At 42.4% G+C, this 20,564-nt stretch overlaps 2 protein-coding genes across 2 annotated transcripts; one reads left to right on the top strand and one right to left on the bottom strand.

The window, feature by feature from the left end:
* Window positions 1–935: 935 nt before the first annotated feature.
* Window positions 936–10,381, top strand: pcsk1nl (proprotein convertase subtilisin/kexin type 1 inhibitor, like). Its single transcript, XM_085393908.1, has 5 exons — window positions 936–1,055; window positions 6,347–6,602; window positions 6,887–7,130; window positions 7,208–7,315; window positions 9,393–10,381. Exons 1-5 carry the CDS (start codon window positions 1,002–1,004, stop codon window positions 9,793–9,795), a joined length of 1,065 nt encoding a protein of 354 aa, XP_085250034.1. The 5' UTR covers window positions 936–1,001; the 3' UTR covers window positions 9,796–10,381.
* A 4,040-nt stretch (window positions 10,382–14,421) lies between these two features.
* Window positions 14,422–19,941, bottom strand: lhfpl4b (LHFPL tetraspan subfamily member 4b). The gene is made up of 7 exons (XM_085393853.1): window positions 19,340–19,941; window positions 16,850–17,070; window positions 16,499–16,703; window positions 16,176–16,255; window positions 15,952–16,099; window positions 15,831–15,867; window positions 14,422–15,753 (listed from the first exon to the last, which is right to left on the bottom strand). The coding sequence occupies exons 2-6, from the start codon at window positions 17,066–17,068 to the stop codon at window positions 15,839–15,841; spliced, it is 681 nt and encodes a 226-aa protein (XP_085249979.1). The 5' UTR covers window positions 17,069–17,070; window positions 19,340–19,941; the 3' UTR covers window positions 14,422–15,753; window positions 15,831–15,838.
* Between the last annotated feature and the right edge of the window lie 623 nt (window positions 19,942–20,564).

Below are 20,564 nucleotides of genomic sequence, written 5' to 3'. Positions count from 1 at the left end.
TTCCAGTCAGCAAGCTGTTTTGGAGTGTTGCTGCTTTTCTTTTACGTTTGTTTTTATTTGTCTTCCAATCAAATGTTTCTGTGAAAAAAAGTGATCCTTCCTCTTCTTTTTCTTCTTCTTGGGTCAGTCTTCTTGTCTCCATCGGTGCATCTTTTGGTTCTTCTGTGTTTAGTCTGTTGTGTCCTTCTCTTCATCCTTAGCAACTTCCATATATCCTTCTCTCCTTGTTATGGAAATACATACTTCTTTGCTTTGGTTCTTATATTACCTGTTCCTTATCTCCTCGTTTATTTAATTCCTTATCTCTGTAGCTACTTCTTCCACACTATTTCTTATTTCTTTCCCTCGTCATGCCGCCCCTTATGTCCTAATCTTAATCCTTGCCCCTTTTTGTTTTATACACTTTATATCCTTTTCTCCTCGTGTCCTTTTCCCATTTTCCTCCCTCACCCCCTCTTTCCTATTTCTTGCATTCCCTTGTGTACTGATTTTCTTACTTGTCCCATTTCTTATTACCTTCCTTATCTTATTTATTTCCACTTTTTACATTTGTTTTCTCCTCCGTTGTTCCTTTGCCTCATTTCTGAAATTTTATTCCCGTATTTTATTTCCTTGTGTCCACATCGACCTCCTTACTTCAACTCCTTCCTTATGCCCTTACAGCCAAACTTATCTCTTTTTATGAACTTATCGCTTTCTGTGTCTTCTTATCTCCTTCCTTATGTCCTTCAATTATTTTTTTCTCCCACCTTATTCACTCCCATAATTCTTGGTTCTTCCATTTTTCATCACATCCTATTTTGTCCTCTGTCTTCTGTTATTATCTTATTCCATCTCAAAAGCTCTCCCTGTCGCCTCCTTCTCTTTCCTTTCTCCTCTCGCCTTCTGTCCTGAGTCATCGCTCCTCCCTCTCTCTGTTCCCTCCCCCCTTCCTCCCTTTTATCAGAGGAGTGTCTGCATCCTGCCTCAGTGTGTGTTTGTGTGTGTGCTCGGCCTGTAGCATGGCGTCTCTCGGCCTCCTGCTGCTCAGCACTGCTCTGATCCACACCACTCAGGTAAGGACGAGTCCCACCGACGGCACACACACATACAGAGAGAGAGAGAGCATGTTTACATATGTGTCGCATGTGTGTTTATCCAGCCATTCATCTCCACGGTGCTGCATCATCACGGTAACCTGACACTGATGCAAAACAATGTCACTGCTGTTTATCTTCTACCTGTCAGCACACACACACACACACACACACACACACACACACACACACACACACACACACACACACACATCTGTATGTGTGCCTGTCTTCTGTTTTCTATTTCATTGATTAGGTATTGATTAACAGATGAGGGAAATCAGTGCAGAGAAACTGAGATGTTGTGAGGCTGCGGCATCTACGTGAAGATCAAACTGAGTTTTAGATGTTCGGAGAGAACCAGAACCAGGTCAGAACCAGGTCAGAACCAGGTCCAGGGTCTGCGTTTGGACCCTCAGATGCATCATTTCACCGTGGGTCCTCTCAAAGATAGCAGGACAATCATGAGTCTATTTTTGTGTGTGTGTGTGTGTGTGTGTGTGTGTGTGTGTGTGTGTGTGTGTGTGTGTGTGTGTGTGTGTGTGTGTGGGTAGCTGCTGTGTCAGGAAGAACATTTCGTTTCAGCTGCTGTCACCATAGCGACAGGAGACGGTTACCCACAGCAACACGGCCGTAGATTAGACAGGATACAGCAAGTCTCCTGACACATAATGACTGCTCAGCGTGTGTGTGTGTGTGTGTGTGTGTGTGTGTGTGTGTGTGTGTGTGTGTGTGTGTGTGTGTGTGTGTGTGTGTGTGTGTGTGTGCACTGCTGTTCATTATTTGTGAGGACAGGGTTCGCTTCCCTGAGCATACAGACCTAAATGACTGAGCGATAATAGAGATGAGGTTTATTGTCTCTGAGGGAAAATTTATATTTGGTCTCACGGCGCTGTGACAATAAAGTTATGTAATCTTTATTCAGTATGTGCACAACAACACAACTGCACCTGTACTGCACACAGTGCTCACTTTGTTACCGAGGTTTAGACACTGACATCATCATCCTGGACTTTAATTTTTAAACATGTTGTAAAAGACTCACCGACAGATCCTGGCGTGGCGGTCTGTAGGTGATAAGCAGCTGTGTGCTGTCACCCGGGGGGAGTGTAAAACATGTACGGAACAGCTTACAACATGGGCTGCTCTTGTTCATGTCCTTGCTTTTGGTGCTCCTTCAGCTTAGAGAACAAATGTTGTTTACAAAGAACATCCTGAGCAAACCGTCAGTTCTCTGCTTTTACCTGCCCTTTTTCAATCTGACCTTTTCATGCTTATGATAAAGTGCTGCCATTCTCTTTACTGGTCTAGTCCAACAGCGTTCGACCTGTGCATAATGTCATGCGCTGTTAACTTTTTTGGGACTTATGGTCCCATTATGGTGTCCGTTTACATACCTGTTTGGCTACACAGACATATAGGTTGTGGGAATTCAACCAGCACGTTGATCGACATCAGTAACGTTATAGATACGTAGCTTCTATCTAACTACTACAGGGTAACGACTGAAAACAACACATACTGCTTAACCTTACTTCTGCTGAGACCCCTCACTTCCAGATAAATATGAGGGTTGTGATAATAAAGCTTGATTTTGTGTAAAAACAGTTAAAGAGTGGCTTATTTTGCCCATCTCCAGCATGACACATCTGCATGATTCAGTCCAAATTAATTCTTTTTGAACCTTTTACTGGGTCTTCATGCTGCCCATTAGTTCATCCTGTCTGACACAAGATCTTTTCGCTCCTCTCCCATTAAAAGCTTCTTCCTTCTTACTGTAGCGCCACAGAAATATGAAAAATATGATGATTCTTTCAGAGCTCAGGTTTCTTGGTTGCTTCACTTCCATGAGGAACAAAGTGACTTTCACAGTCATGATGAGTACCACAGACAGACAGAGCATAACTCTGAAACAAATGCATCTCATTAGAAATATGACTTTCTTTTTAAGGGTTGCGTGATCAGGTATCCAGGCAACCGAGAAACCTGAGCGCTGAAAAAACATCTAATACTATTTTAACCCAAACCATGATCTTTGTAATTCTAACCAGGTAAAGCTAACAAACCAGCAGGTCAGAATAAAAATAAACAGCAAATAAAAATGCGACCTCGGTCAGCTCACAGAGACGGTGTATTTTCATTGGATCATTGGATTGTGGGAACTATAGACTCTCCTGGCGCCCCTGCAGCCACCTAACATGGAATTATTTTGCTCTTTAACTTTGGAAGAACTTCACTTTTCTTTATAATCACGTTTCACCCATAGATGATTGTGGATTCAGGGTCTGAAAGATGGATGCAAGTGTCTTAAACATGCATTCTTTCCAATAGCCAGCAGGGGGAGACTCTTCAGGTCTCAAACCTCAGACTGGTTGTATTAAGTATATGTGAAATTGGACCTTTGCTTCATTGGTTTGTGACCTCAGTAAACATTGTCCTTGTGCGTTTATGATCTCAGTTAAGGCTTATTTATTGGTGTCAAATGGTAGGATAAAGCAGGGTGTAATTTGGACACCTGCCTCTTCTTTGGGAAGTTACGATGCTATGAGCTATCATCTTCCATGAAAATGGAATATCTGAGCAGAATCCATAACACATCTGCTGGACCTGTGTTTTTCCATACGGTGCTCAGTTCAGTCTGGAAAACGGTGAAAGATCATGATATGATGTGAAAATGTGGACATTTTGGCTTAATATGACTAAATTCTCCCTCCGTGCTGCACAGAAAGCAAAGAAAAGCTCTTTTTTAGGTTTTTATGCTGATGTTTTAATCTCCCAGAGCACCGTGTCAGAGCTGCTCTAACGTTTGCAGAAAATACTGGATCCCACAGTGAGTCAGAGAGTTATTCTCCTCAGAGGGCTCATTACCTCCTCCTCCTTCATCTCTTCATCACGCCGCTGTCTCACCATCACACAGAGCCACAGATACAACCCTCCTCCTCTCCGGAATAAGCTGCTCTGCTGCAGGCGGAGACATATTATCATTGTAAATCAGTGTTAGTTCGAGAACTCTGACACATCTCGGCTGGAAATTAAAGCTGCTGCAGCAGGATGAACCCGGATCTGTCTGCTGCGATCGCCTGGCATGGAAGATTTAATCATCTCACAGTCAAAGCGACAGCTTCTTTCATGTGAAAGAAGCTGTTGAAGCATTTTTCTCTCATGCTTCCATTAATCCTGAGCAAAGATTGCTCGCAGCCTATTCAGACTCTTCATACTGAGGAGCAGTTTTAGGTACTTTACCCATGAGTCGCTCTATATCAGCGCAGATGCACTGATGTGTAACTGTCACTTAAGCATTAAACGTCACATCTGCCAACATATGTCTCCCAATGACGAGGATTAGCACATTTCATTCAGACACTTATGACAGAAAGATGCCTGCCTAGATTTAAGCAGAAGAGTTTAATTAGAGGTGATCATTTGGTTCATCATTCACTGAAAATAAGAGATGCACAGGAACTGGGAAGTGAAAAGTAAATATCCCCTTGGAGCCTAGAGGTTGATGCCAGGGGTGGAGGAGTGGAAACACCAGGTGGTGCTGCAGAATATATTACCAAATTTGGATGGCGTGTTCAGTACAAGCATGTTTGTGTGAGATGTAGCACAGATGTTTTTTAAAAATAGTAGATTTAAAGAATGTTTTATTTCTTAGTAAATGGTGGATATTTGTATGAAGCATGGTTAAAATTTGAAATAATGAAGTCAGAGCATGAAAAATGATCCCTGTGAGCCAAAGGCTCAGACTCCAGACTGCTCTAAATGCTCTGCCTTTTCCCCAGATGACACCACTGATATGGGATATCTCTAATATAGCTGTCTCCGACACAGCTCTGGCTATGAGCACAGATGTTTGGGAGGGGCAGCCAATCAGAAGAAAACTGGATAAAAGCACAGGAGAAATGAACTAAAACCAATATAAGATGAATGGTGATTATGGTGGCAAAGCTACTGTAATTGAGTATGAGAAGAAAAATATGGAGCTGTGAATCTGCAAGCTAGGTTCACCGTTATTACCACAAAGCCTTATTTATTATTAGCATAATTAGTTGAAAGCAGCTCAAAGAGCTTTTCACAGCAACGTGGTGGTGAGATCCATCTCAGTTGCACATCTAAGTGGTAACTGGAGTATTAATTGCGATGTGAATACTAAATAGAAGAACAATAATTTCTCAGTGCAATCATACAGCCAGCACTGCTGCTGAGTCACCGTAAGTGCAGCTCACTGATTAATATCACCGTGGTCTGAGAGTCTGATATAAATGCGATCACCCCGAGGCCTCAGACAGCTCATCGATAACCCTCTCGGCTGTCTTTCATCACTGCATCAGTCCTCCTCGGTCTCACACACACTCACTTAGGAACAGAAACTGCTGCGTCACATCTGTTCTCACACCTTTCCTTCCTTCTGTGAACATTTCGACACTTTGTGGAGAGGGAAAGTTAGCTTTCTATCATCCGCTCATTGGTTAAATCAAGATGAAAAGGAATTATTCTCTCTTAAGTAAGAATCTCATTGAAAGCAAATCAACCACAGGGAAATCGAACTCCTGACCTTCAGCACTAATGAATATTGAGTTAACTAACCGATTAACACTTTAAGGAGACTGCTTCAAAGATTTATAATGTTGACATCCAGGCACATGGAGAGAAGTCAGTTCACAACACAAGGACATGATTACATGTATACATGCATATTTTTTGTGGCTCTCTGATCACAGCTAGTTCATATCAGTGGTGCTACATCAAAGGAAAAGCTCTGTTTGCAATAACCTGATCAATATTTCTTGCTTTGTAAGACACAATCTGAAAGGACCGTAACCATGGAAACAACATCAAGATCTGTACGTCCTTGGTGCAGTTTTGCAGGGGACACAACGCTAATGTTTCAACCTCGTTTGCTTGGTGGGTGCTGCACGGATCAATATCGGGCACTCTGTTTTTCAGCTTCCACGTGCTCTGTATGCCGATGATGTTGACATGTTCACATATGGAGGAAAGAAGCTGAGCAATTAGCTGTTAATCTGCCACATATAATGGACAAAGTTTCAAATTAGCTCAAGTGAAAGGCAAGTATTTATGTTGGTGGTGATTATTTCATACCTTATTTAATATCGTATCTACCTGCTCAGTTACTGGAAAGGGAAATTAGCTACTCGCTAAATCTGACAGAAGGCATCTGTTCTTTCATGAGATGGATTTTATTTTTAATCCCTGAGAATAAAAATTTAAGCTTATCTAAGCTGTAACTTCTGGTCTGTCTCCCTCAGTCTCTACCTGCAGCTCGTGCTGGGGGCCACGGCCTGGATGTGTCAGTGGGTGGAGTCAGACGCCAGCGCAGAGACCTCCCTAACATGCTGCCTTATGAAGATCAGATGATGTCATATCCTGCCATGCAGGGAGGAGGCAGGGCCAATGACCTGTACTACCAATCAGATGACTGGAGGGGGAGGGGCTTGGACCAGGCACTGCAGCGATTGGTGGAGAGAGACCAGAGGAAGGAGCAGGAAGAGGAGCAGCGAGCGGGTTAGGAAACTTTAATCCTTTCTTTTATGTTTTTCTTGAGATTTTCATTTTCAGGGAAACTTTGTTTACTTTTTTTAGTGTTTTACATATGAACAAAAATTCTGACTTTGTTCTAGAAATGTTCATTAATTTATTGGTAAAAATACAATATTTTGTCTTTGTTTCCTCACATCACTTCAATTATTTCCATTGTAAACGTTTCTCCGTATCAGTTTATCATCAGTATATTTATTTAGGCGAAATTAAAACCAACTTCTAAGTACACCAATCAAATATGTCCACAGCCTACCTGGCAGCTCTGCTCCGCCTACTGAGCGAGGCAGAGAGCGCAGGACTGGTCGGTCCGGGTGACGTGGAAGTGGTCGAGGAGGAGGAGGATGAGGAGGATGATCAGGGCCCCACAAGGGACTTCCAGGGTCCTGCTCCTGCAGACTACGATGAGACTGGAAGGGGGATGAGCATGGGGAGGCCCCGGGCCGCCTGGTGGGGCCTTGTGGAGCCCCAGCTTGCTCAGGCCCTGCTTGACAGGTAAATTTTAGTTTCATGCTGAGAATCTGTAGGAGACAGAAAAAGTAATCAATAATAATAAAGCATGATTTTCTCAGGATGGATCCCCGGCTCGCTCAGACGCTGCTGGAAAGAGCGAAACAGGAGAGACGTCAGCAGGCTGGACGAGTCGCATCAGGACTGAGCCGAGACCAGGAAACCCTGAGGTGAGCTCACCAATCTGTTAATGGATAAACGATGGATCAGTCCGCTCCACCTGCAGCTCTACAGAGTTCTTTTTTAAAATTCAGTCCACTGTAACTGTGAGTTTAATTATTAAATGAAAGTACTTTGAAAAGAAAGTTAAGAAATGGAGAGAAAGAATCAGAATATATTAAAACAATGTGAACAAAGTTTTAATTTAGCATGACTAATTACAGAATGAATGAGTTTTCTCTGAATGAAAGTTTTCCACCCTAAAATATTGAAATGTTTTGATTATTTTTAAGAGACATCTATATTTGTGTCCTCCTCTATTCACATATTAACACTTATTGAGAACATCCAAAGGTTTACAGGGAAACAGGGTTTCAAAGTGCTTTACAGAGACATTAAAAATCCAAAACAAATAAAAAGCATGATTTAAGATGGGAAAAAAGAAAGAAAGGAACAGTAGATAAAATCAGAACAGTAGATAAAATCAGTAGTTAAAATGTAACTTTTGAAATTTAAGCTTAAAAGTAAAACAGTGCTTTACAGGATTTGGTGCTTTAGTCAAATGCAGCTGAGAACAGGTGAGTCTTCAACCTGGATTTAAATAAACTGAGTGTTTCAGCTGATCTGAGGCTTTCTGGGAGTTTGTTCCAGATATAAGGAGCATAAAAGCTGAATGCAGCTTCTCCGTGTCTGGTTCTGACTCTGGGAACTGATAAAAGACCGGATCCAGATGACCTGAGGGATCTGGAAGGTTCATATTGGGTCAGGAGGTCACTGATGTATTTTGGTCCTAAACCATTCAGAGCTTTATAGACCAGCATCAGGACTTTAAAGTCTATCCTCTGACGGACAGGCAGCCAGTGTAAAGACCTCAGAGCTGGACTGATGTGGTCCACTTTTTTGGTCTTAGTGAGGACTCGAGCAGCAGAGTTCTGAATGAGCTGTAGATGTCTGACTGATTTTTTAGGTAGACCTGTAAAGATGCTGTTACAGTAATCAAGCCTACTAAAGATGAATGCATGGACTAGTTTTTCCAGGTCCTGTTGAGACATCAGATCTTTTATCCTTGATATATTCTTGAGGTGATAGTAAGCTGATTTTGTTATTGTCTTAATGTGTTTTTCTAAGTTTAGGTCTGCATCCATCACTACACCCAAATTTCTCGCCTGGTTTGTGGTTTTTAGATGTATAGATTGAAGTTCTCTGGTGACCTGTAATCGTTTTTTTTTGGCACCAAAGACTATTACCTCAGTTTTGTTTTTGTTTAGCTGGAGAAAATTGTGGCACAACCAGTCATTAATTTCCTCAGTGCATTTACCAACAGCCTGTACAGGGCCTCGGTCTCCTGGTGACATTGTGATATATATTTGTGTGTCATCTGCATAGCTGTGATAGTTTATTTTGTTGTTCTTTATAATCTGTGCCAGTGGGAGCATGTAAATGTTAAACAGAGGGGGTCCCAAGATGGAACCTTGGGGAACTCCACATGTGATCCTTGTCTGCTCAGATGTGAAGTTACCTTTTGATACAAAGTATTTCCTGTTTTCTAAGTATGTTTTGAACCAGTTTAGATTGGTCCTAAACTGCACTGCTCTCTAAAAGACACACTTTGAAAACTAACTTAAAACATGATGCACGTAGCGCTGAATTATGTTAATCTCTATGATATTTAGTAGATATTGTTTATTTTTATTTTTAGTACATCAGGGACTGACTGTGACAATCCAGAGGATGTATTTCGTGTTTTTCAATCTTTTTTTTTTTTTTTTGACACACGTCAAGGCAAAAAGCAAAAAAATCTAAAGGCACACTTTGACTTCCCTGAAGACCATTTGGGAACTAATATCAGAAATGTTATTATTAATTATGTGTCTTCATTTGACTTGTTTCAGTTTTATACTTATTAGAAAATGTAAAACTGAACTTAATGATCCAATGATGTGCCCACAGCTGCTGAACCACCGACTCTTTATTTTATGATGTAAATTAATAGTATGATTTATTAATAAATTGCTTACTTATTTTGTTTAATAATATTATCAATAATAATAATAATAAATTCAAGATGGCCATGTATTCCCTCCTTAGGCGGATGGTTGCTGGGATACTCTCCAGCATCGGTCCTAACGGTGCCTCGGTCGCCTCCTCTGGTCGCAGAGCGAAGAGGGACCTGTCAGCGAAAGCACCTGAGCCTGTTAGCTCCGCCCACAGAAGAACCCGCCGTTCTCTTGACGATCTGGCTCCCCCTTCACCTAGCAACGACCCTCCCCTCCTCAGGGTGAAGAGGCTGGAGGATTACGACGGAGAGGAGCAAGGAGAGAAGCTGCACCCCCAGGTGGTCGGGCTGCAGAGGATGAAACGCATCGACACTACGTCAACAGGTGACGCAGAGGAACTGAATCATGGGAGTCGTAGGCGCCGGAGGAGAGCTGCTCTGAACTACGACCCACAAATATTGGTTGATCAGATTCTGGAGTACATGAGGGAGTAAGGAGTAGAGAAAAGAGTATACGTTGTCATTCAGGTTTTTATTTGTGCAGCTTTTTCATTTGTTCCTGCTGCTTTCGTGAACATTTATCAAGTTGTTTGTTGTAAAAATGAGGAGAAATGTCAAACAGATGGAAAAGGATAAAACGGTTCCGTTTGTGCGAGTCTTTAAAACACTACATTTCCCATGAGCCTCAGCAGGCATTGTTCCAGCACATTCAATGAACCAAAATCTAAAAATTCACCGGAATCAAATTTGTGAAAAGAAACTTCTTTCTCAAGCTCTCCGATTGGCTGATAATCTACTGCAATGGTCTCTGGGGCTTGTAGTTAGACTCTTCATTACTGTAATGTGGTTACATTGTTACAGGTTCGCCATTAAATCGAGCTTCTTTCCTTCAAAAAAGATGGAGAGATGGTGGAAAGTGGTAATAACCTTGGCAATGGCTCATCAGCTATGTGATCAATACGTTCTCGTTGTGTTCCTGTACTTCAGCTTGTGATGATTCGTCTGTCTGTGGTGAAATTTTGATTCATGTCACACTCAGAAATAAAGTCGGTAAAGTCGACCTTCACTGCCGCCTGCTGTCTGTTTTTGTCCCCACCAAAGACGGACGTATCCTGTGGTTGTCGAAAGGGAGAACAGTGTAGGACCTGTAATTGTTCTAATGGCCAGCAGGGGGAGTCTGATCTGCTTGCAAAACAGTCCGATTGTGTTGAGGTCTATGGGAAAATTACCCTACATCTTCTTTAAACTTTAACCTCACTATTCAGTCGTCTGGTGAGTTTATAGGTTGAGATGGCAGTTTCGGATCTTATCTGATAAAAAAAAAAAATCTTGTACATTTAATCAATTATGGGTCACATTGGTGTGAAAAAATGACACTTTTATCACAGTCTTCACACCCCAAGTACTCTGAATTTAAGTTAATAAATATGAAACAATCATTCTGACTTAACTGTTTGAAATATATACACAAAACAGTTTGGCTATAATATCATTAAAACAAACAGCACATCTTTTTGATTATTCTGTTTCAGGTAAGTAAATTAACTAGGTTAAGTCTTTCCCAACTTTGTTCATCAAACCTTTGGAGGTCCAGATCACATAATTTTCAACTTCCCATTTCTGGGAAAAGTCAAATCCAGGGTACAGAAATAACTCATTCCACTTAACAGCTTTGTTACATTTTAATAAAACATTGAAACAGAAAAACTTTTGAATCATTCCAAAAAACAGTTTTCCAATAAACACATGTCTGGTCTATGGGGGAAAAAAATAAGTTAAACTGAATCTAATAAAGACACAGCATAATCTCATTAACAACAAAAACATTTTAAACACAGAAGGGAACACATTTATTCATGTACCTTACAGGTCAAAGGTCATGCTGACAGCAAACACTAATGCTCTCCATCAGTTTTATCTCTGTGGTTAGCTGAGCTTAGCACAAAGAACCGCGCTGCATCTGAAATCCCATACCCAACTCTAACCTACTCCCGTACAGACACTCAGTATGTGTGACAGTATGTCATTCACATGTGTGTTTATGCCTACCAAAGTGAACTCTTACAGGTTTATATACACACTCGTGTGCATGAATGTCATGGTAATTTGGGGCTTTTATTTACTTCTTTAAGCTGCTCTTTTTACAGGGTGGGATGATTGTCCAGCATACATCTTTAAAGATTAAAGAAAATGTTCTTAATTCAAAAAGTATAGATACAGGCTCAAATAGTAACAAACACTTAGAAGATTTTATATAATCTTCATCAACCTACTAAAAGAAACTTGAGAAGCCGTAGTCAAGGATGTTACAATGTTCAGGAACAACCCAAGAGCCTCAAGCCTGCCATGGACTAGAAACTGGTACGCCAACATCACTGTCCACAGTGGAGTAAGTTTTACATTGCCGTGGACTGAGAGGCTACCTACCAAGAAAGAAACCCCCACCCAAAATCAACACCTTCAAGCTCCTCTGAAAGTTGCTGCTGATCAAACAGACAAATTTTATGGTCAGATGACACAAAGATTGAGCTATATGGCAACAATGATAAGGGATATATGTCTGGAGGAGCAATAGTGAGGCTTTCAAACCTAAGAACACTGTACCACCTGTGCTCTGGGGCTGTTTTGCTGCCAGTGGTACTAGAATAATGAAGAATTGCCATTTCAAAATGATTGACTTGGACACAGCTGGACATTCTAGCAAACACACAACAAAACTGGCTTTGGGATGGATAAAGCAGACTAACATTAAGGTCCCAACCAATATATATGAACGATTGGTCAACTATGAGCCTGTATGACTCTGTAGATTAGGGAAAAACAATAAATAAATTCAAACTTATGTTTTAACAGTCATTAAAGACGTATGCTGTATGATCATTTGATGAAACGAACATTTCAAAGAAATTATTACAGATGAGCGTATATAAACTTCTGACCTCGACTGCTCATTTACATTGAGACTGAATGGTTATTGCACAAGTTGTTGGTTAGTAAATAATTTAGATTTTATCCTAATGAATAGATTATTTCAGATGCAGCGCTTAAGCGTGTTAGCTAGAAAGGGAATCAAAGAGGTTTAGTTGACTAAAGAAGCTAGCTAGACATGAAGGGTAATGTATACTAACAATCCATCTAGTACTATTAATCCTGTAGGAGCACTTTATTCATTTAAACACCTTAAGCTAACACAAATCTAAATGAACTCGTAGCTAACTCAAAGCAAGCTAACCTAGCTAAAAATCAGGCTGGAAGCATAGGCTTATATCATAAAGCTAATGGTAACTTCATTCTGACTCCTAATGACAAACTGTTAGATAATATGATATACAATGTAAATAAGACATTTATTCATGCTGAATACATTAGTGGTAGAAGCCACTGCTATCTAGGACATATTTAAGATAAATCTGGCTATGCTAGCCAACAGTCTCCCTTGCTTCTAGTGCTTGTGCTAAGCTAGGTTAACCACTTTGATTAAAACAATTTTTTACTTAATAAATGCTGAAAAATGACATAAGATGATTTTATACAACATAGGACCACTGATCTTCAGACCAAACATATTGTCACAGCAGCCCTCTCCTTTTATTCTTTAACCTTTTTAAAACCTAAATCCATCAAAGTGACCTGCCGTCACTTTTACATTTAAGTGGGTCTATTTAGCTCATTCCCATCTCCATATTTTCAAATGGTGCTCCACACAAGTCCCTAAAGGTTGAGCTAAGAGAAAAATGAGTACTCTAAATAGTACATATGTCTGTGAAGGTTCTCAGTCATCCAGGTCATCGTAGTCAAAGGAGCTTGCAAAGAAAAGCGTCTGGACTTCTTTAAGTTACTTGAAGACGTTTCACCTCTCATCCAAGAAGCTTCTTCAGTTCTAAGGTCAAATGGTGGAGAGTCCCAGATATAAACCTAGTGGGAGTATCCCTCCACAGAGGGACAAAAGGACCCCCTGATGATCCTCTAATCGCCTGAGCCAAGGTGTGAAACTGGGTGTGGGTCCCAATCAGCCAGAGTTTCGGGTGAGTTCATTGTGAAACCTGGCCCCACCTTATCATGCGAATTCCTGAGATCAGATGGCCCAGGATGTGAGTGGGCGTTAAGGCGTCTGGGAAGGGATCTCAAAACTGGATTATAGATGGCAGAGAGTTGGTGTCGTAAACCCCCGCCTCTGTTCAAAGATGGTCGCTCACAGTGGACATAGATGGCTTCTTTCACTCCTCTTTCAAACCATCTGTCCTCTCTGTCCAAAACGTGAACATTGGCATCCTCGAAAGAGTGTCCTTTGTCCTTAAGATGCAGATGGACTGCTGAGTCTTGTCCTGTGGAGGTGGCTCTTCTGTGTTGTGCCATGCGCTTGTGAAGTGGATGGTCTCTCCAATGTAGAGGTCTGAGCATTCCTCGCTGCACTGTACTGTACATTGTACATTGTACTGTACACTGTACAGCATACACCACATTGTTAAGTCTGTGTTTTGGCGTTTTGTCTTTCGGGTGAACCAGTTTTTGTCTGAGTGTGTTGCTAAGACAAAAACTGGTTCACCCGAAAGACAAAACACCAAAACACAGACTTAACAATGTGGTGTATGCTGTACAGTGCAGCGAGGAATGCTCAGACCTCTACATTGGAGAGACCAAACAGCCACTTCACAAGCGCATGGCACAACACAGAAGAGCCACCTCCACAGGACAAGACTCAGCAGTCCATCTGCATCTTAAGGACAAAGGTCACTCTTTCGAGGATGCCAATGTTCACGTTTTGGACAGAGAGGACAGATGGTTTGAAAGAGGAGTGAAAGAAGCCATCTATGTCCACTGTGAGCGACCATCTTTGAACAGAGGCGGGGGTTTACGACACCAACTCTCTGCCATCTATAATCCAGTTTTGAGATCCCTTCCCAGACGCCTTAACGCCCACTCACATCCTGGGCCATCTGATCTCAGGAATTAGCATGATAAGGTGGGGCCAGGTTTCACAATGAACTCACCCGAAACTCCGGCTGATTGGGACCCACACCCAGTTTCACACCTTGGCTCAGGCGATTAGAGGATCATCAGGGGGTCCTTTTGTCCCTCTGTGGAGGGATACTCCCACTAGGTTTATATCTGGGACTCTCCACCATTTGACCTTAGAACTGAAGAAGCTTCTTGGATGAGAGGTGAAACGTCTTCAAGTAACTTAAAGAAGTCCAGACGCTTTTCTTTGCAAGCTCCTTTGACTCTAAATAGTACAGCGAATACGCTTGGCTCATGCACACTGATTTGTGGCACTGATTTGCAAAGGACTTCATTCTTCAGCGAACAAAACATGGACACTTAACTACCAAGCAAGACCAAATTTAAGGGTAGAATAATACTGTCTAACAATTGTGCTTCTCATCAGTGCTGGGCCACACGTTCATCTTGAAATCTGCGGGGAAGTCACAGGGATTACCTTTACAACATCATGTTTAACATGAATATTCAACACCATTAGTTAGTTAATGTAGCTTAAAAGTCAAACAAAAAGCAACAGTATAACAAGTTTCATATTAACATAAAGCCAGTCTAAATGGAAAGACAGTGGCGGGGATACAGTTTCACCCCCAAAATATCAGATTTAACATATCAACTCTAGGCTGTTAACTGGAGTTTTAACTTTTACCTACAAAGCAGATTTTTTTTCTTTCTTCTACAACTTTTGTAAATTTTAAAAGCTGCAGAAACAGTTACTAAACTGTCTTAATCATAAGGCTTGATGGACCATAAGATAAAGCTGATACTAAGCTAAAAGGATGGCTTGACAGAACAGGAAGTCAGTAGAGAAATCTAAGACTTTCCTTCAATTTGCTGACTTAAGTTTTTCCAGAAAATATCCCAAATATATTTTAATTTAATGCGTGGGACGAATTTGTTTCTGCTTTAAAGTTGTCCTGATTGATTGCCACACTGTGTAGAAATGTTACTATGTAGTAATCTATTAATTGTGCTCATCCAGTACCAACACTTCATTTTGCTCCCAGTGGTTAGTTAAATAAATAAATTTTTAAAAAAATCACCTGCAACTCAAACGACCTGTGCTGACGGCATCTATTGGAGGTGGGTCCAGCCTGCTGACACAGCTGTTATGACGGTATCACTAATATGAGAGTGAAGATAAAAACTGGAGGTCTAAAAGGGGCTTAGTTCTCCTTTGATTTACTCCATCTCGCTCGTTTTCTCACCATTTTTCTTCAACTGAACAGCGACCGAATGTCCCGAACACCGACCTCACCACCGCAGAGCCTCTTTCCTCCTGTTGTTACATTCCTCTGTTCAACACTAAACAACTCCTCCTGGAAACATCATGCAGCAATGAACGATTGCAGCTGAAGGAGACAGTCGTGCCATGAAATGCAGAAACAGATGATGATGATGATGATGGAGGATGAAGAGGTCGGGCGGAGTTGAAGAAATGAAGACCGAACATCCCTAAGAGAGAGTAAAAAGAAATAAATATCTGAGGCTTTAAAGACAGAAGACTAGTAAAACATAAAGAAGATACTCACCTGCTGATTCATGCTGTCATCAGCAGACCTGCGGTCACTGCAGCAATGAAAAAAAGAGTCTTAGTATGAAACTGTGAAGTTAACTCGTCAGATGAGTTTACCCCCTTACCCCCACACTCACATTCCTGGGTATCTGGTGGAAGTAGGGCGTCCTGTCTGTTGGCGAGGACGAAGGCCAGTGTGGCCAAGATGGCATAATCAAGAACTCCCAGGATGGCCAGAATGTAGGCCCAGTGAACTGAGCAGTTACCTGGAGAGAAGCTGCCCACCTGGAGACAGATTCACGATTAAGGACATCAGTGTGATAAAACACCCAGAAGCAAAACGATCAATCAGAATCCTCACCGAGTCTCCGCACAGAGCTTTCATCTCCTGACTCTCCCATGAGTCAGGAAACAGAAGACACGCCAACGCCAGACAGAAACCTGCAGAGACAAGAAAATACTGAAAAGCTGACCTGTACAGGCAGAGAGAAGAACTACAGAAACACTGTCCTCTAAAATAAAACTAGTGTCTGACCAAGCAGCAACCTCCAGCCTGGTGAATCAAGCCAAATGCAAAAATAACCATGAGCTGCAGTTCTGCTCTCTTCTAGCTGCAGAAAAACGACCACGGCAGTGACCAAAGTGTTAATGTTTGGGATTCAATGACCCATCAACATGACTAACCTGCAGTCAGCTGCAGCCAGGCGCAGATCTTGTAAACCGTTGCGGCGCTGCAGAACCTGAAGAGACAGAGACAGAGGACGCTGGTCCACACCGCCAACAGAGACACTCCCACCAACACCGCCACCGACTGCAAGGACGGCAGTGGAGACAGAGTGGACAGACCACCGTGACAGTCTGGGACCGGCCAGTCTGACTCCATGCACACCTACACACAGGGATACATGAACACACATTAAAGTGATCAGGTAAGCTATTTGATAATCCATCTGTGTGCAGGTGTAACATGTGTACATACAAATACAGAAACCCCTAAAAGATCCAGCTGTGGATTGGACAGGCACCGTTTCTCACCTCAAACAGTCCCAGTGTGCCGCTGGGTGGCTCTGGTCCTGCCTGCTGTGGGCGAACGTCTGTGGTGCAGATCCAGGACGGCTGCACCAGGATAACCACCTGGATGATGGCAAAGCAGAGAGTGCAGACGGCCCAGAGGACGCCAACGGCCCGGGCGCTCCGCACAAACTCAGTCTGGTACAGGCGGGAAAGGTCGGCAAGGCTGGGAGACACCAACATCACTGAGAAAGAGACACGTTTGACCATGACGAGAAAAATGTCTGTAGACTTTCTTAAACAACCTGCAGATTCTTTTACTGTCCTAATCCTTCTGTAATGGGGAAGTCTTTAGGACCCAGGGGACCCAATGGAGGGTATAAAAGAGGAAGTAGCAGCAGGTGCTCTTCATTTCCACTGACGAGGGGCTGTGAACAATGGTTGTGTGAGTAGGTGAAGAGCCTGAGAAGTTTTAATTGTCTGCTACACAAACAGTTGTTGTAAACCTCTACAGCAGAGGTTCGAGGTACAGGCTGTTTTTCTTTTAGTGTTTTTTTTTTTTAAATTTGTTGAAATGTATTTGATGTTTATTGTATTTTATGTTTTAGTAGTGATTTTCACAAGATAAGCCAAGATAAGCCAGGTGTGCAGCAAACACAGTTGTCTGCTGGAGGTATGTTAACTTAATATATTTGACATTAAAAAAAAGTATATTGATGCACTATAATCTAATTTATATTGTATTGCCTCCTGCAGGGCAGGCTGCACATGTGAATTTGTCGCTGTTTTTTTTTCCCTCCTTCTCCTTGTTGTTGTGTTTTTGGTTTTGGTAGGGTCACCTTTTAAAACTGTTTTTTTTTTTTTATGCCGGGTTTGTTTTTATTTCTACTGGGCTGGTGCAATATTAGTCGGGCAATGTGCAATCCCTGAGTGGGACTCTTACCTTAGGGGAATTAGGATCTTTAGAGGTGCTCTGTGTGGATTTGCAGTGAATAAGTTTTTATTAAGAGTGATTTTTAGTGCCACCGATTATTGCCTGAACTAGCACTTAGTGCATGCGATAAGTGTTCTGTTGGGCTCGTATTTATTTGGGGTGGATTTGTTTCTTTTAAAGCAACGAGCATCTGGGACCGCCAAGGGAGAGCAAGCCCTCAGGTGATAGTTGCATTGCTGGCAGGTTGCACCAATAACACTATCTTGTGGTCGTTAGTGACCTTTTTACCATTTTGATGTTTTAGGCCTTTTGCAAACCCTTTGTGTTCTTTTAAAATAATAAATGTTAACATATCTGACTGGAAAAAAAAATTTAAAAAAAAGAAAAACAGCCTGTACCTCGAACCTCTGCTGTAGAGGTTTACAACAACTGTTTGTGTAGCAGACAATTAAAACTTCTCAGGCTCTTCACCTACTCACACAACCATTGTTCACAGCCGCTCGTCAGTGGAAATGAAGAGCACCTGCTGCTACTTCCTCTTTTATACCCTCCATTGGGTCCCCTGGGTCCTAAAGACTTCCCCATTACACTTCCAAGGCGCTTCGTGCCAGCTCTGCTACCCTGAAACCTGGAATTTTTTACCGTGGCAGGACGGTTGCATGGTAAAAAGTACAAAGTCTGTGTAATGTTAGATTATGCCAACGCGAAAAGACCTGTGAATCGTATTTATATTGTGAGGTGAAGACGTCCAATAGATCCTAAAGACTGACAATCAAGCAGAGACCAATGTGAAGACAAAACTAATACAAACTGAACTACGTTAGACCTTCGATTACTTTAAAAGGCTTATAATCAGATTTTATTACAGCATCGTACTCGCCACTGTTTCCTTCACCGTAGGTTCAAAACATATCAGCAGATTATAGCACGAAATGGAAAATGCTCTATTAAAAAAACCTGCATCCTTTCATAAATGATAGTCCGGTGTATTATCTGCTAAAGGCGGCAGCAGGGAGGAAGTCTTAACATAAAATCCTCCACTCCAGTCACTGTACCTGCACAACGTGAATGAGAGGTGGAGACAGGTGTAGCGGCAGGAGCTCTACCTGAGATTTTCGGCTGTGCAGGCTCAGGGAACAGCTATGATTGGCACATGTAGGCACGTGGTCAGGTGCTGATTACGGGAGCGCGTGCATTTATGGGAAGCCAAAATCGTGTTCGAGATTTAAAATTCGATTAATCGTGAAGCCCTAGATGCACAGACGGAGCATCAGTGAATCACAGAGGCACAGGGGGAGTCTCGCTCTGCATCATCTCTCTGCAACAATGAGCGCAGACACCGACGCTCAGGACAGCCTGCAGAGAAATTCTGCAAGGACCAAGTAGGGAAAACCGGGGTTGATACCGAGAACACGAAAAGCTGCAGAATCAAAGCGACCGACAGCCAATCAGCGGCCGATAAATACCAGATCACCTACAGACTAACGTCACATCATCACCCCGTGATTTACCGAGCACAGAAACGGCACGAGCCGCAGCCGTATTCATCCGGTAAAAAGAGAAAAACGGCATCAACCAACCTGCAGCGTGAGGAGCTCCACCTGTCTGTCTGTGCACCTGTCTGTCTGCGGGATGAGCTCCACCTGTCTGTCTGCCGGATGAGAGGATGCTGCAGCAGCAGGGAGGGGGCGGTCTCCTCTACATCCCCGGATGTGGAGCTTCCGCTGTAAACAATAATCTGCTGATCAATAAGCGGACGGAGAAACACGAACAACAGACGAGCCTCCACACTCCACACTCGGTCGTTTGTAATGAGCTGCGCCTCCTACAGGAGGACTGAGGAGCTGCAAGAGGACTGAACGTTCACTTTGATTCATCTCGCATCTCTCACCAATTTACAACAAGAGGGGGGAAAGATGTGAGCAGCAAATGGCTCATTTTACCTTCTTTATGCGTCTGTTGATTTGCACCAATGCATTCTATTCTGTAAAGGTGCATGACTGAATGCAAAGGTCATTCCTCTGTACTACTTAAAAGAAGTACGCAGCAGCAATAACATCCCTGACTTGACTCTGGTCGTGTTAAGGAGCCGGAAGTGACCATATCTGAATGAGAGGGAGGAGAGGGTGTGTTTAGCAATTTCCCATGAATGCATCTCTCACGTCTGCTAATCTGAAATAAAATACAGGCATGTCATCTCACTCATATAGACTTCTTGGCTGGTCTCTGCCTCACAGCAAAAGATGTCATTTGACAGATAATTTGTAATTCAGTTGCTTCAAACAGGGAAGAGAGGTCTAAATCACTGACTTCATTCAGCAGAGGTGAGCCCTGGCATAAATGAAGTGACCGTATTAGTAACCTCAGTGTGCTTTGTAGTGCAGGGCAACATCAGAGGGTGAACCCCAATGATCAGTCGATCATGTGAACAAGACGTTGTGAGATGGAAGAACTCATTTTGAACAGTAAGAGAACCTCCATCTGAACCAGGCTCTGGGAGGGGCAGGCATCGGCTGAGATGGGTTGGAGGTGAGAGGAAAGAGAGAGGACAAACTACAGGACAGAGGACATGTTGTAATAATGTATAAACAGCTCATAGCAGCGTAGCTCCTCTCTAACTATGAGCTTTGTAGAAAGAAACATTTTAAACCTAATCTTAAAAGTAGAGAGAAGCTGGAAAACTGGGAGCTGGTTCCACAGAAGAGGAGCCTGAAAGCTAAAGGCTCTGCCTCCCATTCTACTTTAAATACTCCACAAGTAAGCCTGCAGTCTGAGAGCAAAGTGTTTGGCTAGGATACTAAAAGG

The sequence above is a fragment of the Rhamphochromis longiceps genome, linkage group LG20, assembly GCF_057381845.1.
Source record: "Rhamphochromis longiceps isolate RC_006_pf linkage group LG20, R_longiceps_female_GT1.1, whole genome shotgun sequence".
Taxonomy (NCBI): domain Eukaryota; kingdom Metazoa; phylum Chordata; class Actinopteri; order Cichliformes; family Cichlidae; genus Rhamphochromis; species Rhamphochromis longiceps.
The sequence above is the reverse complement of the archived record's forward strand: the minus strand, read 5'-3'. Positions and strand labels throughout refer to the sequence as shown.